The sequence below is a fragment of the Misgurnus anguillicaudatus genome, chromosome 9 (assembly GCF_027580225.2).
Source record: "Misgurnus anguillicaudatus chromosome 9, ASM2758022v2, whole genome shotgun sequence".
NCBI lineage: Eukaryota > Metazoa > Chordata > Actinopteri > Cypriniformes > Cobitidae > Misgurnus > Misgurnus anguillicaudatus.
The window spans coordinates 16,224,403-16,241,682 of NC_073345.2; the positions used below are offsets into that span (position 1 = coordinate 16,224,403).

The following is a 17,280-nucleotide window of genomic DNA, read 5'->3' on the forward strand; positions in this document are numbered from 1 at the left end:
ATAGTAGGATAAAAGAAAACTATAGAGGGGCTCACAAACAGTTTGGTTATAAACATTCCTCAAAAAAATGTTTCTTCGTGTTAATCAGAACAAATACATTTATACAGGTTTGTAACAACATGAGAGTCAGAAAAATATGACAGAATTTTCATTTTTGGGTAAACCATCCCTTTAATATGATAATTCCTTTTTACGAATTAAATGACACATATTTTGTAATAGTTAAATACATAATATGGACAATATGGACTTATTTGAGATGTGTAATAACATTCTGCACATTTTATATTTATTCTTTATTTTTTAAAATATACCCCCCCCCCATGTATATATCCATATTTGTACTTCACGTTCTCATGTAATAAACACAAACAATATAATCAGTGACAGTAAAGATATTTTACACAGATGGATCTCACAGATGTTTATTTACTTAAAATATTCTAAATCCTGTTGAGTGTTTTGATTTGTATTTTATTTGGCCAGCAGATGGAGACAGTACTCTTAATGACTATATGCCGGTTTTTAGCTCATGTAGTATATGGATGTATATGGAGTTTAGGTGTTTTTAAGTATACAATGGCTTATCAATGTGCAGCACTTTTTCATTCTTTATTTTCGGATCTTATTTCAGGAATGAAGTTAATCTTAAATTTAAAATTTACTAAATGCAACACATACCTTTCTGTAAAACTACATTGACCACAGTTTCCTAAGCCCAATGAGTATGTAATAGTGCAGTGTTTCTTAACCAGGGACCCTTAACTGGACCTTAATATTACTTTTTTAAGGCAAAAACATTAAAATGTGCTACATCTTTTCATATTCATATTGTTCAAAAGGTTGTCATCTACTGCAATGGTGGACCTTAGTACCAACAACCATTAAGTCAAAAAAAGACGGTGCTAAAGTAAATAAAATCCTAGTAACAGTGAATGCTAATATAGAAGTGATGTTAGGCTGCTGCTCTTAACTCTCTGTAATGCTATGCCACTTCTCACAACTTAACACTACAGTGCTGGCGATCCCCTCAGGTTTGATATATGTGCTACTATGCACAAGGGAAACTTTTGAAATGCCATGGGTGTGAAACAAAGTAGTCTTATTTCCACACTGCCCATTATATCATCTCATTAAATCATCATGCACAGCCAAGACCAAGTGGCTCAAATGCCATAACTGTCATGGCCTGCACACATTTTAAAGACGACATGCATACCCTTAAGTTTGAGAGCTTCCTCCCATAGTGTTGTTAGCTCAGTTATATTTCACATTGAAATTAATTTTGTGTATAGTCAGTGAAATCTTCTATGAAAGGATTCATTTTTACAGTCGACTGACACACACTAGCATGACGACTCTATTTGCAGTGGCCATTAAAAGGTGCTATATTTACAACAGTGTACCCACAGGACATGAGCTCTATCTCCCCTGCTGATAGTATTAAGGGGCCTGAGAAACTATATTTAGCTGGCTCTGAGACTTCATTGGCCATGTTAGTCAGATTCCAAAAGAAAACACTCCAGTACTAGCAGTACCAGCACCTGGTGTCAATGCTAACTGGCACACTATTACCATAGCTACGACTAGGCCTGGACCACGTTTCCTGATCCAGACCCCTGCAGGCAAAAAATAAGGTCTGATTCATTTCTTTAACAGTCAGCGTGTTAGTATAATCTTTAAATAGGGCTATTGGCCTCATTTCTTATTTTAGATATCTTGTCTGTTGATTTATAAAATGAATTAAACGATTTTCTTTTGATTTTTCATTCAGACATCTCAGGAATTCAACAAAAGTGAGAAAGTTTGTTTAGGTTGGTGACTTGGATCAGGTGAGAGGGGTTTTCCAATTGGGGGTGGGACAGTTTAATGCACCAGCTGTCTTTCTGGAACACACAATTTGTCTTTGACATACACTGTTAAGTCCACACAAACAGCAGGATATCTTTCATACTGAATCAAATGCTTGATTCAAATCAATACTGAATTGATGACATCCATATTTTAAGCATTGCACACATGACGTGTTCAGAAATATTATCAGTATTATATAATATATATAAAAAATGTATTTGTATGTTTTTGCATGTACATGGATGTTCTCTGAAATGGTAAATGTTTCAATAAATACATTTTTATTCTTGTTTCACCTAGATTATAGACCAGAAGAGGAAGTTACATGTTGGACGTATAATCTGTTTTATTGCCGAACACTCATTGGACATCTCATTCTGTAAACCTTATAATTTCTGCACTTGTAATTGAGGTCTGGCCTATCATCACTACTCCTGAAAAAACTTCTAGTGTAACTACATCAACGCTTATTAGACCATCAACATGGAAGGACATTTTCCAAGTGACATTTTAGAAGAAATGACTACGTCATCTCCATCAATCAAAAGAAAAGGCAGCCAGAATCACAGACAAAAAGATAAAGGGGAAAGTGACCTAGAGCAGGCCGATGAGATCATGGATGACTCAGCCAGTTCATACTACACTGCCCTTTGTTCTTTGAGTGAGTATAGTGAAGATATAGATGATAGGACAAGCATAGAGCCGCTTGAGTCGCAGGATTGTGCTACCTCTATGGAAGGCATCACTTCAACGTCCTTGATCAAAGACACCACTCAAGAATACAAAACACAAAAAGACCTGGATACAACAGAGCTGCCAGAGGTGTCCCAAGGTCAACAAGATGAATCTTCATCATTGAAGAGGGATTTGTTAGAATCAGAATCAAAACCTTTACTATCATCGATAACTTCAACAAATACGGATTTGCAATCTTTGAAGGCAGACGCCATACAAAAGCTGGACACTTCATTTAATTTCTCCCAAAAAGATTTATCACTTAGACCCAAGGATTATTTTAGAGGCACTGGGACTATATTTCACACTAACATTAGATCCGCTGAGGAGCTCAGCTATTCACAACACGGATCGACTTCAAACACTATTTTGCCTTCTCCTGACAGAGATCAGTATAGCAAGGGTAGGAAACCGGAGCACGGAGGCACAGAGCCAAAAGAGGGCCACGCGACACAACAGCAGAGACCCAACGAGTCCTGTTTTTTCAGAGGTGGGCATATTCTGGGTAATATGGTAACGGAGGGAGAGGGGCAGGGTACGAGAAACGAGCAGGCTGAGCTGTCACTCAGGTCTCGAAATAGAAAAGGGTCTGGAAGCTGCATCTCAACATTCACAGGCAGCAAGCAGGAGTCAAGAATCCCGTCGCACTATTCAGAGTGTATCTCCGCACCCGGGCAACAACATCAGCTACAGAACCTTGCTGATACTTGGAGTTTGAAAAAGCAGAGCACGAAAGGCGCCTGGCTGTCCAGATCAGTCTCTAACAAACAGTGCAGCACCTTGTGGCAACCTTGCCACAATACCAGCATGGGAACAAAACTTGCTGAGGCCAGTGGTAACCTGGCCCAGGTAAGATCTTCCTGTACTGAACCTGACTACTTGCATGTTTTCGGATCTTGCTGCAGGCCCTCACATCAACTGTCTAGTGATGGGAGCAACAATAACTGGAAAGATGACATTCTCTCTTTCAAAATGCAGATGTATTCAAACACATCTGCTTGTTCAGAATCCAGCAGCTTTGAGTGCATTGATGTTGCGGTGGAAAGCACAGAAGAAATCAAAAGAGGATTAAAGACTGTTCCTAAAAGACAAATCCAGCTGAAGAGACGCGATGTAGCTGAGTCACTTGTCAGAGAAAACAACGATGAAAGCCTTCAGGTTCCGAACCCACCTATGCGCACCCGAGATTTATTTCAACGTCAACATAGCATGCCAGAAGCATTTCACCAGGAGTCACACGCGACCGATCAGAGGTCAATACAAGCTGAACGAAAGCAGAAGCTACAAAAGTCGTTTTCGCTGGATGAGACGTCAGGCAAAACCAAAATGGCTTCCTGCATCATAACAAGTGTCCTATCCAAAAAGATGCAACATGAACAAAATCTTCGCACTATGGATATTGCTGATACTTCGGTCGATGCGAATGATTTGCATTTGGCGACCAAGGATGTACATGCTGAAATTACCAAATTACAACAAAGTGCTCTTCCCCAGACTGCCCCTCCGAAGACTGAGGCCCAAACGGAGTGCAGCCCCATCCAAAGGCATGACATTGCTAACTCCAAAACACAACCAAAGCCATTAAGCAAGCATAGCTTCAACCCCCTGCTAATTGGAATTGAAAGGTCTGAAATTCAAGGCAGTGGCACTGAAATAACTGTCCCTTCAGAGAATGAGAAAGCAGAGAAGCCGATCTCAAGAGAGGAGGTGGTGCGGCTCCCTAACCTGAGCCCGGGACCGAAGTTATCCTGTGACTCAGCAAAGAGCAGAGTGTGGACCTCGAGTGCAGCAACAAATGTACCTATCAGCGCACAGGCATCTGTGAAAACTACACCTGAGGAATGCCACATGGGCCAGAGAATCCATCAGGGTGGCAGCATTGAAAGTACACTCAGTCCTACAAATATTGCCTGCCTTATTTCTGATCTGGAGGCAAATGAAACAGTTCCCCTGGTTGATGAAGGAGCTGTTGGGGAGGGGCAGGAGAGTGTCAAGCTGCTAGGACAGTTTACATGTCCGGGTGTGCAAAGCCAGGGAAAAATGAAAGCCATGGCTCCTATGCATGTAGTAAGAGACATGAGGAGCCTAGTGAAGAACACATACAACTTGCCCTTTAAGGGCCCAGTGGAATCAGTTCATAGTAGCACTCCTTTTCATCACAATCAAACCAACATTAAAAATGAAGATAAAGGAAAGCTACACAGACAAGATGAAAAGCCCCTGGTGCAGAAAGACTCTCCCCCCATTCCACTGGACAAAATGAGAGATCTGGCCTTTCATCACTTTACACCCAGAGGATGCTCAACTAAACTAATGCCTCCTGTGGAATCAAATGACAAAAGTCATACGGTTGGATTTACAAAGGTCAGCCAAACTAGTGTAACCAAGGCAAACAGCTGTGCAATGTCAAAGCCCCCAGGGATACAGGATAGCCAATTTGGCTTTTGTAAAGGTGGTATTGCAGGCAACGAAACAAACTTAAAACCAACAAACAGGAAAGATCTAACAACGCAAACTGGAGAGTATTGTTCAACTGAAGCGCCCATGAAACAAGAGTTCAACAGCTCTGACAACGACCGGCAGGCTGCTTTCCATAGTTTCCCAGTACCAATGCAATATTATTCACCTACAGTAAGCGCTGAACAACAATACCACAGCAGGATGATCAGTGATGGCCAATGCGTGCCTCCCAGGTCACAAAGTTCAGCCGGGCCTCTGTCTGCTTGCGTCCTAACAGTTGCGTCGACACCTATGGTTCAACACCCCTGCTATTTCAATGCCAATCCACTGGGTTACCAGACAATCTCTCCTCACATTGGATATGTTCAAGGGCCTGTTTTGTTTCAAGCACCTCTTTATAACCAGCCACCTGCATCTAATAGCAATATCTCTCTATCGAGATCCCTCTCCGAGGATGGAAAAATGCAGCAATCCCCAACAGATGGCTCAACCAATCATTCTGAAGAGTCCATCCTTAACACACCTTCTCCAGATGGCATACAAAACACAGTTTTTGTTGCTCCCTTGCCTGCAGAAGCCAGGCTTGGAGGTACAGGGGTGCTATGTCCAGATGCAGGAGGAAGCCAAAACCAACGCCAACTGTTGGTGGACCCGGAAACCGGACGCTGCTTCTATGTGGACGTGCCTCAGTTGCCACAGCGCAAGATGCTTTTTGATCCACAAACGTGTCAATATGTCGAGGTTCTACTGCCACAGCAGACGCTAAACAGCGCTGTCCTGCCTTCACCCTGTCCGATACCGTTTGCTTCTGTTCACATCCCCCCCATGTACACCACACACTGCTTACCTTTCGTGCAAGCACATCCTCAGGTGCTCCAACCACCAGGACCATGAAACCTGATGGGACCTAATGCTCAAGGATCAGATTACTCAGCGCCTCTGAGGTGCTGAATTAGAGCTGTTTATAAGCTACCGAATGAGTGAAACATGTTGACCATCTGCTACCCTGGCCTCAAGCGTATTTTCTTAGCACTGCATTTCTTTGCGAAGGCTACCTCTGGACTTGCAACTGACATGGGTGAGGTTAATTACATCTGTTGAAATGTTGTTAGATGAATATGAATTCACACATGCAACACGTATATAAACAGAGCACTGGCTTTAAAGGGAGAAAGGGCTCAGCGCAACTCTGGTATGGGCTATTGAGACTCACAGAGGGACCTGAGGGTCTTTAGCAGGTTTAGCATCTATGACAAAGGTCACAACTGTAATGTAAATGTTTACTGAATGCCAATTTGAGTGGAACCATGGCTTTGTTTTCTGTAAACTGTGGCTTACATGTTAACCAGTTTCTGATAATACTTCAGAGGTTTGTTTATTTGTAGACATGCTTACATAGGGTATTGGTGTCCCATGTGACTTTTTTAATAGGAGAATCCAAAAAACATATATATACTAGCTCTAAAATGAATCTGCGCTACAAATGCGTAATATTATTCTCTCCTGACATCAAGCTGTCTGCTTTAATACCAAGAGCTGTTATCTGAGATTCAGGCTGGATTATGGAGTATATATATATATATATATATATATATATATATATATATATATATATATACACTCGGTGGTTCTCAAACATTTCGGCATGTAACCCCCCGCCCATGTAGGGTGAATTCCTTCATGGCCCTTATTTTTCTGTGGTTTAATTACACAGAAATGATAGTAAAATAATGTTTTATAAAACTGAGCCCCCCTGGCACCATCTCGCACCCCCCAGTTTGGGAACCACTAGGTTACAGGTCACAGATTTAACAAAGCTTTGCTAATTGTTGTTAAAAGTGTGAAGAATGAATCAGAATTGCTTTGAAGATTCCACAAAACAGTTGATGTAAAATTATGTTTAATACAAAATAACTTAAACACAACTTTGTCAACACTGAACATCCCACATGATCTGTAATGCTTTCACGGCATACATAGTACACTTGGTATTTATAAACATTATACGTTACGATAACATGTATTTATACATTATGATTTGTTTATTTAAAACACGTATTTGTCACCATCTTCTGAAGCAGAACATTTCTAAAGATTTTTGTTTTGTGAGTTCATTTTTAGTCTTTTGTTTAGTGTCAATCACTTGCGAATTTTGTACACAAGAGGTAATAAATACTGAAAAACCTGACTTTCATTTTTTTTTTGTTATTTCAGTAAACCCCCTAATGCTTTATAATTTCAATTAATTTCATATTTGGTTTACTGTTAAACGAATCAAGTATTTAGTCTTTAAACTGTCCATCCAAATTTATGCTGTAATGGAGCATCTTTATTATTCTGTATCTTAAATAAACTACTGAACGAACAAATCTGGCGTACAAAACAAATAGTTAATGAAACACAGTTATACTTTGGTGCAGACTATTTTATCTGGATCATCTGTCACCACACCTTCGGTTTTTGTCTCCTTCTCCTCATTGTGCTTGCGGCGTAATGGCTTAAAGCCCCGGAAAGTGGGACAGATGGGCAGGTATCGCAGGCAGCCTAGCTTTCGGACGAGTCCCATCCCCACCGGAAAGTCATATGTGTCTGATTTCACTGTGTCTGCTCCAGAGCTCTCAGCCGCCCATTCTATCAGACCTCGCTCCTTTTTGGAGCCTATACACAAAATATACCGTACATACAGTGAAACATCAGTTGTTTGACATAATGAGTTTGAATGTTCAGTGTTAGAGACTGATGCATACCTGGGATAGTGTTATCCAGTACAAAGGCTATAAATCCACCTACAAACATCTCTGTCGTCAGGAGCACTGTGATGATTTGGTCTAGCTCTGCCACACCTGTTGAAATCATTCAAAAGAGCTGTTTCATTGTAATGTAATTAAGACTCGCATGAAAGAGAGAAACTGAACGATAAGGAGCATATATAAAAAAGCTTATTGATTTACATACTGTATATGGACTTGGCTGACACTTTTATCCACAGCGACTTACAATGGATTAAAGCTGTGTTTATTGTCAGTATGTGATTGATCCCACAACCTTTTGTGATGTTAATGCAATGCTCTACCATTAAGCTACAGGAACATATTTACTTGAGAAAGCCTGTAGTTGTTTGATGGTTAGAGGAAGTCCATATTTTTGGCTTCACTTTTTTGGAAAATATGCTAATTTTCCAGCTCCCCTGGAGTTAAACATTTGATTTTTGCAGTTTTGGAGTCCATTCAGCTGATCTCCGGGTCTGCCGTTACCAAATTTAGCATAGCTTAGCATAATCCATTGAATCTGATTGGACCGTTGGCATCGCGCTCAGGAGTGGCCAAAGAGTTTCAATATTTTTCCTATTTAACGTGGCTGCAGTTGTCTCAATGAGCTAAAAATAGTCCCCTTAGTATCTTTCAATAGCAGGGGACTATTTTCAGGCGCTGCGTAATATCACTATGCCTGGTGCAGCCATGTTAAAGCCGCAAAGTCCTTGATTATTACACCAGAATGAGAGTATAGTTCCTAGACATATATGCCTAGAAAAACACAACTTTTAATTTTCTGCCGGTCTTAGTACACCATGTAACTACAGAAGAGTCAAGTTTTAAATAAGAAAAATATTGAAACTCTTTGGTTATTTTTGAGTGTGGTGCTAATGGTCTAATCAGATTCAATGAATTGTGCTAAGCTATGCTAAAAGTGGTACCACTAGTCCCGGAGATCAGCTGAATGGATTCCAAAATGATAAGAATCAAATGTTTATCTCTAGGGGAGCTGAAAAATGAGCATATTTTCAAAAAAATTTGAGTGTCCGTTTAAGTGATTTTAATGCATCTTTAAGAGATGGCTTTAAAGTTAATGCATATTAAAAAGCTCCACAAAGCTACAATTTAGCTTTTTTTATAGGATCTGTAAAAATGACAGATATTTTGAGTAGAGAAATACAAATCAGTAAACATGGTACACAAATAACATATTTACCTGTTTGGATGCTGCCCGGGTGAGTCTCCAGATAATTGGGAAGCATAAGGCCGGAAAACATGGAGAAACCCAGAACAAAAAGATTTCTGGAGGAGTTCAGATCTACACTCTGGAGGTTTGACAATCCAACGGCTGTAATCATGCCTGCTCACAAACAGATGTATTAAAACACTGACCAGTCCACGCCAAAAACAAAGATGTTTATGATATCCAGACACACTTCTGACATCCATACAGCATCATTGGTGTAGACTTCATTCTAAAAGTGTGCATAAATTTATATGCTCTTCACTGACACCTTGCGGACAAGAGGGGAATAAAACACCTGAACTCTTAAAAAACACTTGAATTTTTATTATTTCGTGTTTTATTATCACCTGTCTTTTTTATTATGTTTATTAGTTGCACGGTCTAAGGATGCTGACCAGACCTACATTTCACTGCAAGTTGTATCCTGTGCATAACCTTGTATGCGACAAATAAACAAATTGAATTGAATTGACATAAGCAATGATATAAGACTTCAATAAGCTTACCAAATAAAGTGCAGAACATCCCTCCGAGCACAGGGTCAGGCAAAGAGGCAAAGAGTGCAGTGAACTTCCCAATAGTTCCCAATATTAACATGATGCCTGCCCCATACTGTATCACCCTTCTACTGCCCACCTGAATGAATACATAAAACACCAGATTTTTTACATTACTGTTGAAAACACTGCTGGTCACCTAACACAAAATGTCCATATAAAGCAGTGTAATGGATAGATATTCTGTATCCACCTGTTATATCAAGTCAATAAAGGCGTAAACGACACTTTTATGTATACAAAATGCTTTAACATAGGTTCAAAAAGTTAACACTAAAATTATACAGACCGGAAAAGCTCCAACTACATCACCTTTGTGATACCAAGCACCCCTATGTTAGGACTGGAGGAGGTTGAGCCATTTCCGGTACCCAGAAGTCCTGCTATGATACAGCACACGCCCTCTGTAAAGATCCCTCTAGGAAAGCAAACAATCAGAAAAATATCACCAATTAAAACCACTTAATATTAATATAATATTCATCATATAATGTTTATTTAAAGGAAAACACCACAGTTTTTCAATATTTTACTATCTTATTACCTCAACTTAAATGAATTAATACATACCCATCTTTTTTCAATGCGTACACTTAATCTTTGTACAGCGCATCGTGAATGTGTTAGCATTTAGCCTAGCGCCATTCATTCCTTAGGATCCAAACAGGGATGAATTTAGAAGCCACCAAACACTTCCATGTTTTCCTTATTTAAAGACTGTTACAAGTGTAGTTACATGAATAAGTGTGGTGGCACAAAATAAAACTTTTGTTTGGAGCCATAGGAATAAATGGGGCTAGGCTAAATGCTAACACATTCAAGTGACGCATTGAAAAAGATAGGTATGTATTAATTCATCTAAGTTGAGGTAAGAACATAGTAAAATATTGAAAAACGGTTGTGTTTTCCTTTAAGGAAAGGAAAAAAAGAGTAAAGGGTAATTTTTACCTATTAATAGCATGCACAGGAGGAGGCGGAGCCCCGGAGAGGCGAGCACATGCGTAATAATCTCCAATAGACTCGACAATACCAGCAAGAGTTGCACTGAACATCCCGAGCACCCCTGCCACGGTTACTGTAGGTAAACCCCATTGACCTGCGGCACACATAACCACATGTACCTGATCCCACCTGAGATCAACTGCTACATTTCTGGCTAATGATCTACAGACATAACATCTAATCAATAGCCTAATCAGAAGTTAAGTTATAAATAATGGGTGTGCATTATGGGAAGCAGAGAGAGTCCTTACACGGATAGGGGAAACGAAACCATGGCGCCTGGGTCATAATATCACCCCTGGAGTCAGTGCGGGCCTTGTAGCCGTACCGAGTCGGGTCATTTGGCAGCACATCTGTCAGGGTGAAAATATAGCAAACCAACCATACCACCATGATGGCCATGATGATCTACTAAGAGCAAAAGCAGCAATTACTTTTGTTCAAGTAATATATGTAAATATCTACTGAAACTATTATATCAGTTATAAATGTGTATGACAACTGCGAGGTGGAAAACTGGATCATACTGGAAACATTTTGAAGATCTGCACTCGTGTAAAGTGACAGCCTTTCTGTCTGGTATAGGCTGGTAAAGGACAAGCCCAGTTCCTCAGATACTGAGCAAACAAAACAATGAGAAAGATGCACCTGAGAAAACACAAACACACACATTTTTACACATTCAAGTATAAAGACGAATGGGTGATTCTCGCGAAATTAGACTTATGAGGTTGTCATGAAACATTTTAATAAAAAATTTAATGCAAAGTAAGAGTATCAAAATAAGAAGCATACATTACAAACATCTCTTCATGTACTATTTTGCACATGATTTCAAATGACATCATACAAACCAATTTTGTTGTTTTTCCACATTTAAGAAGAAAATTTTCATTACCGCAACGTGCCCATGACTGGATTTTGGTTCTTTGACATGGCAATATTTATAATTAAAATATCTAAAAAATAAAAAGCTTCAAGGCATGTTATACTATAAACATTTACAGTAAAGAAACGTGTGCTATTTGGTGATTATTGGTAAATGTAGAAACAATAATAAGGAATATAAATGTGTCCAAGACCAATTCTCTCATCCTCCGCAACAATTTTCAATCATTGTTTAAGCCCTCAATGAAAAAAACATTTTCAAAAAAAATTTGTTGGAAGGGACATAATTGACTGGGACACTCAAAATGGCTACCAGGCTAGCAGTTCTTATTTTTTCTCTCCAGATAAAAATGTAAATTTTGTTTGTCATAGAGCCTAGACAAATTTTTAGTTCTCATTACCGAACATGAGTTTGTAAATGCATATATTTAATGTAATATCATGTTGCGGTAATGATAATTTTTGATAATGATCATCTAAAAAATGTAAATAATTCTATAGAAAATATTTTTTAAATCTTCTAAAAATAATGGTTATAGTAAGTTCAGACCTTATATGTGCTAAAAAAAATGTCTTCAAGGGCTTTTTAAAAATTCTGATGCTGGACGCCTTCTAAGTCTGGATTTCGTGAGAATCACCCGGATGCATTAAAAACATTTATAATTTAAAGAGACTAACAGCATGGAGAGACCCCAGTGGCTGCCCGCTCGATCTCCTGCTGTCTGGAAAACAGACAAGCCAATCAGGGACACGGTAGGAGTGACGGTCAGCGGCCCGATTGCATTGAGCAGGACACCAGGGATTCCAGTCAATCCTATGACCACCTCAACCACGCTGGACACAATAATAGCACCCTGAATCTGGGAAGCATCAATACACACAAATGAGGGCCTATTGCATAAAGATGTTAAATACATTTTATTCAGACAGTGTTAGGTACACACCTCTCTTATTCGTGGGTGCCAGATATGAGATGTGTTGAGAGGAAGCGTCCAATCTCCGTAAATCTCCTCTGTGAAAAGCAAAACCAGTGTTAAGCATTAACCTAAAGTATTGACTTTTGCAATGTGGAATGTAGATAGATCCACAATTGACCATTTTTGATGAATAATACGGATGTGTATTTCATTTAAGCTATTTAAAAAATATATATATCATGTGCCTAGATAGACTTTTTGGGGATTAGTTTAATATGTCATAATTGTTAATTGTTAAAAGAAATGATGTCTTCACAAATATTTATATTAACTTTTATTTTAAAGAACACAACATTAAAAATGTTATTTTAACACAAATGCATGGCCCTCAACACTGTTTGAAACAATATATACCCTCAGGGGGACAGGTCCATCTGTCTAGCCTCAAAATTGCCTGAGCGGGGACGAGAAAGGCAAAGGCACTCGCCTGGAACAGAGGCAACCTGAACATGACACATAAAAATGATTAAACACATGAGCACACTTTAATCCCAACCACATGTTTTTGTTCTGAAACACCACCTGACACCAAATGTGGTCTGGATGAGAGTAGTGATGCCCACACAAGTGAAGATGGTGCCCACTAACTGGCTGACCGTGGACTGGTCCCGCCCCACACACATGGCATCGGCCAATAGAAATGGAACGGCGATTGTTCCACTGAAGCATGTTAGGTAGTGCTGGAGATGTAGATACAGTTTTTACACATTTGGGAACATGAGACGGCATAAAAATGAGAATGTACACTTTAAAAAGTTGGGTCACATATGGAAAAACCCCCCTAAACCTATTTGAACCATTTATGGGTAAAACACCCCAGTACCTGAAGTCCAAGCAGAATACACAGATACCAAGGTGGGACATCCTCAATCCTGTAGATCATATCAAATCCCCCTGTCTGATTCGGACTCCCATCAGGCTTGTTGTCAGCGGGCATCTCCTCTGTCTCTGCAAACACAACCTTATTTGAAGGTGGGAGCTAATGGAGAATAAACACAGAGACATTTTAGTTATTATATGAATGTAAACGCATTTGTGTGTTCATTCTGACAAAAGATTGTTTTTATAAAACTGCTCATATACCTCAAAAAACAAATGGACTGATATTTCAAACCAAGCAGAAAAGTATATAATGTCATGTCTTAATGAATCAAACTGAGTTTTTCTCTATCTATTACAACATCTTTAATATTTCAAATTAAACGATTTCTTTTAAATCTCACAATGATTGAAAGTGTCAAGTTAGGCTGTAACTGGTTCTAGTTTGCTAACATCCTCAATTTTCGCATGGTCGACATTTCATAGATAAGCGTGACAGGTTAGGTGTTAAACCTGTTAAAAAAGCAATAACATGGATAAACATCATGAGCTGTTACATCAGGTCTGGCAGGCATAATGTTGAGAATATTATTGATAAAGGTAGTTTTTAAAATGTTTAAAAAGTAAAATTATGTTTTTACTAACAACACTCTTTAGCTGTTATGAAGATTATGCATATTTGAGTGTACATATTGGTAATGTAAACGTATCTAAATGGTACATATTAGGACATATTTAAAGGGTAACAGCTTTTGTAACCAATTTTTTCTAAATGATACAATATGTATGTAGTGTGTATGTGACATTGGACCATAAAACCAGTCATAAGGGTCAACCATTTGAATAAATAAGCTTTCCATTAATGTAAGGTATGTGAGGATAAGACAATATTTGGCTGAGATACAACTACAATTTGGAATCTAAGAGTTCCAAAAAAATTAAAATATTAAGAAAATCCCCTTTAAAGTTGTCCAAATGAAGTCCTTAGCAACACACATTACTAATGATAAATACTTTTTTATATATTTAAGGTACAAAATGTACAAACTATATTAATGATACTTACATGATATTTACTTAATGATAGATCATTTTAACCCATACAATGTATTTTTGGCTATTGTTACAAATATACTCCTGCTACTTATGACTGGTTTTGTGGTTCAGGGTCACATGTTTAAAATGAGTAATTTCTATTAAAGATTTACTTTTCTAAATGTATTAAATTTATACCCAAGATGCTAAAGGGATGTTTATTACAAACTGTTCTGTGAATGAAACATTGTTGACAGATACAATTTAATTGTCAATTTATTAATAATTATTTTGAAAAACCTTTTCATTTTTTAATCAATTTAAATATTTAAAACAAAACGTTTTTTCACCTTAACTTTTTTGCTTAAAATGAGAAAATGTTACCAACCTAAGTAAGTTTTTTAAACATTTACTTTTCTAAATGTTTTAAATTTGCTAAAGTGATGTTTATCACTAACTGCTGAATAAAAACAATGTTGAGAGATAATTTATTATTAATTATTTTGAAAATCTCTTCTATAACAAGCTTAGTGATTACTTTAAAAATGTGTCAATATTTTACAAATTAAAGTCATTTTTTTCACCTTAACTTTTTCACTTAAATTGAGAAAATGTAAGTTTATAAAACTTAATTTTTTAAAGTGTTACCAACTGAAGTAAGTTTTTTTAAGTAGGGCAGCTTTCACTTTGTTTTTACAGTGTAAATGTGTTATTTTTTTCAGATAAAGAAGTGCAATGTGGAATTTTCAGACCCATGGATTGTCAAGCCAACAACTTTCTTAAATAATCATTCTATAATTAATAAACCTTTGCATATCATATCAGGACCTTTATTTACAGTAACGGTAATGAACGGTAATTAACGGTAATCACTCACATGCTTTGTCTTTTATTGGTCATATACAGTACTGTGCAAAAGTCTTAGGTCACCATCACCAGCTTTGTTGTTTTAAAAAAGTTTTAATATCCATCCATATTTATTTTAAGATACAAAAAAGACACAAACATTTTGTACACAAAATTAAAAACAAAACAATTTTCAGGACTAAATGTCTTCAGGCATCAGTCAGTATTAAGTGTGACCTCTCTTGGCACGAAACACATCTTGAGCGTTTTTGGAGACTGAAATAAAAAGACTAATTTCTTTAAAATTAGAAATTAGGATTTAATTTCATTTAGGTTTAAGAGATCCTGCAGTTTTGTGCTTATGTTCAAGTTGAAGGGGAGTTTACCAAATACTTGACACTTCAGCTTATACTTTTATACAGTTTTTAATAACATATACACATTTCCTGTATTTTCTGGTTGTATTCTAATAAAGAGACTGAGAAATAATTATATATGATCACTACAACATTGCAAAAACAACAAATCTAATGGTAGCATGGTGGCCTAAAACTTTTGCACAGTACTGTATATGAGACTGAGACAAAAACATTAATATCAAAATCTATCAAGAAAAATAACACAAAAAGTGACAGTTCTTTAAAACAGCAATGATCAGTGATGGAGTAGACAAAAGTGATTTTATCCGATCATATTTTTTGGTATTTTCTTTGAAATAAACAATTACAACGTGATTTCATTCAGAACAAAAGCACCATATTTTATTTTAAGATATTTTACCTTGAGCTCCTCTGTAGTTTCTGAGTGATTCATTGGCCCTTGGATGATGTGCGGGGCTCTGATGGGCCAGTGCTGCTATCTCCCATAGATAGACTTGAGACCTGGCTGGACACAAAGCACTGGTTATATGGGAGAGATAGAGAGAAATAGAGGGACCAGATTAGACAGGTTAATAATCTGCCCTATGCTCCTGGACTTTACTCCTCTCTTTCTGTGCTCATCAAAAGAACAGTTAATACATGCAATGTATTCACAAATAAGCTCCTTTGAATGGCAACCAGAACATGTGAGGTCATTCTTCAGAGCCCTTCAGTTATTTGTGAAAAAGTGCTGATGAATTGAAAAGTGCCCCTCCTCCACTTGTAATTCTTCAGTGCCATAGTGCCAAATATGCAATATTGTAACTGTTACACAGCAAAAATCAAAGGAGGTATATCCATGAATAATCAAAGGAGTACAGAACTTAGGTGTGAATTTTCCACTGTACTGTTAGACCCACCCATATTAATCACATGACTTCACAAGGTCCACACCTAAATGTGACGGATGTGACTGCATTTACTGGTTTGGTCAGTAGAGGGAAGTATTTATCAACATATGAAATAAAACACAAGAAGTATCATCTGTGTGGAGCAGTTCTGTAATGTGTGGATGGATGTTTAATTATTTTTAAGTAGTCTGAGCACTTAATAAAATATTTATGTCACTATCAAACAAAAATAACATTTACAGAAAGCTAACACAATTCATAATTAATGTGATAAATCCAGGGTATACAGGGTAACTTTATATAGCAGGGACCCCCAGATATGATAAACCTTTAGATAGAGACCACTCTCCTAAAAATATATCTATAGTGTGTATAAAGAAAAAAGTATACTGTGTTAGATAAATAGTTAGTGTGATACTATAAAGATAGCAAATTATTTATTGACTGAGAAAGACCTTCACAGTTTTTGTTCTTTTGAAATTTTCTGGGGACCCCTTAAAAATATTTGGTGGACCACGGACCCCAGTTCGAAACCCCTGTACTATAGAAAACCTGCTTAAATTTGAAGGGAACTCTCAGCCAATACAAAAATCTCGGGACCAGCTGAAAATGAAAAAGTTTAGTTGGCATTATTTGTTTGAGGCCAACCACACTGTCACAGAATAAAGAGTCAAAAAATGGTCCCTAGCTGTCACTGGCTTAGTAACCTTTTAAAAGTGCACCTTTGCAGTTCATATTAGTACCTCAGAGGTACATCATGGTACGAAATGCATACATGTCTGTACCTATAAATGGTACATAATAGGACCTTTTCAAATAGTACTGCCCCAGTCACAGC

General features: G+C 37.7%; 2 protein-coding genes across 2 annotated transcripts; one reads left to right on the plus strand and one right to left on the minus strand.

Moving 5' to 3' along the window:
• Positions 1 to 826: 826 nt before the first annotated feature.
• Positions 827 to 7,237, plus strand: LOC129423220 (uncharacterized). The gene is made up of 3 exons (XM_055179442.2): positions 827 to 1,637; positions 1,775 to 1,832; positions 2,155 to 7,237. The coding sequence occupies exon 3, from the start codon at positions 2,338 to 2,340 to the stop codon at positions 5,941 to 5,943; it is 3,606 nt and encodes a 1,201-aa protein (XP_055035417.2). The 5' UTR covers positions 827 to 1,637; positions 1,775 to 1,832; positions 2,155 to 2,337; the 3' UTR covers positions 5,944 to 7,237.
• On the minus strand, positions 6,980 to 16,396 carry slc23a1 (solute carrier family 23 member 1). The gene is made up of 14 exons (XM_055179447.2): positions 15,953 to 16,396; positions 13,296 to 13,451; positions 12,995 to 13,152; positions 12,827 to 12,915; positions 12,440 to 12,507; positions 12,174 to 12,355; positions 11,135 to 11,255; positions 10,859 to 11,015; positions 10,554 to 10,701; positions 9,918 to 10,023; positions 9,555 to 9,684; positions 9,019 to 9,162; positions 7,797 to 7,892; positions 6,980 to 7,707 (listed from the first exon to the last, which is right to left on the minus strand). Exons 1-14 carry the CDS (start codon positions 15,983 to 15,985, stop codon positions 7,454 to 7,456), a joined length of 1,842 nt encoding a protein of 613 aa, XP_055035422.2. The 5' UTR covers positions 15,986 to 16,396; the 3' UTR covers positions 6,980 to 7,453.
• Positions 16,397 to 17,280: the final 884 nt, after the last annotated feature.

What these genes read in the sequence shown, in the direction of transcription:
- LOC129423220 (XM_055179442.2), top strand. Translation starts at nt 2,338, where the DNA reads ATGGAAGGACATTTTCCAAGTGACATTTTAGAAGAAATGACTACGTCA.
- slc23a1 (XM_055179447.2), bottom strand. Translation starts at nt 15,985, where the DNA reads ATGAATCACTCAGAAACTACAGAGGAGCTCAAG. An exon ending in AAACTACAGAGGAGCTCAAG is followed by an intron (nt 13,452 to 15,952) that starts GTAAAATATCTT and finishes ATTCTCCATTAG; the next exon opens with CTCCCACCTTCAAATAAGGT. An exon ending in ACTGGATAACACTATCCCAG is followed by an intron (nt 7,708 to 7,796) that starts GTATGCATCAGT and finishes TTTTGTGTATAG; the next exon opens with GCTCCAAAAAGGAGCGAGGT.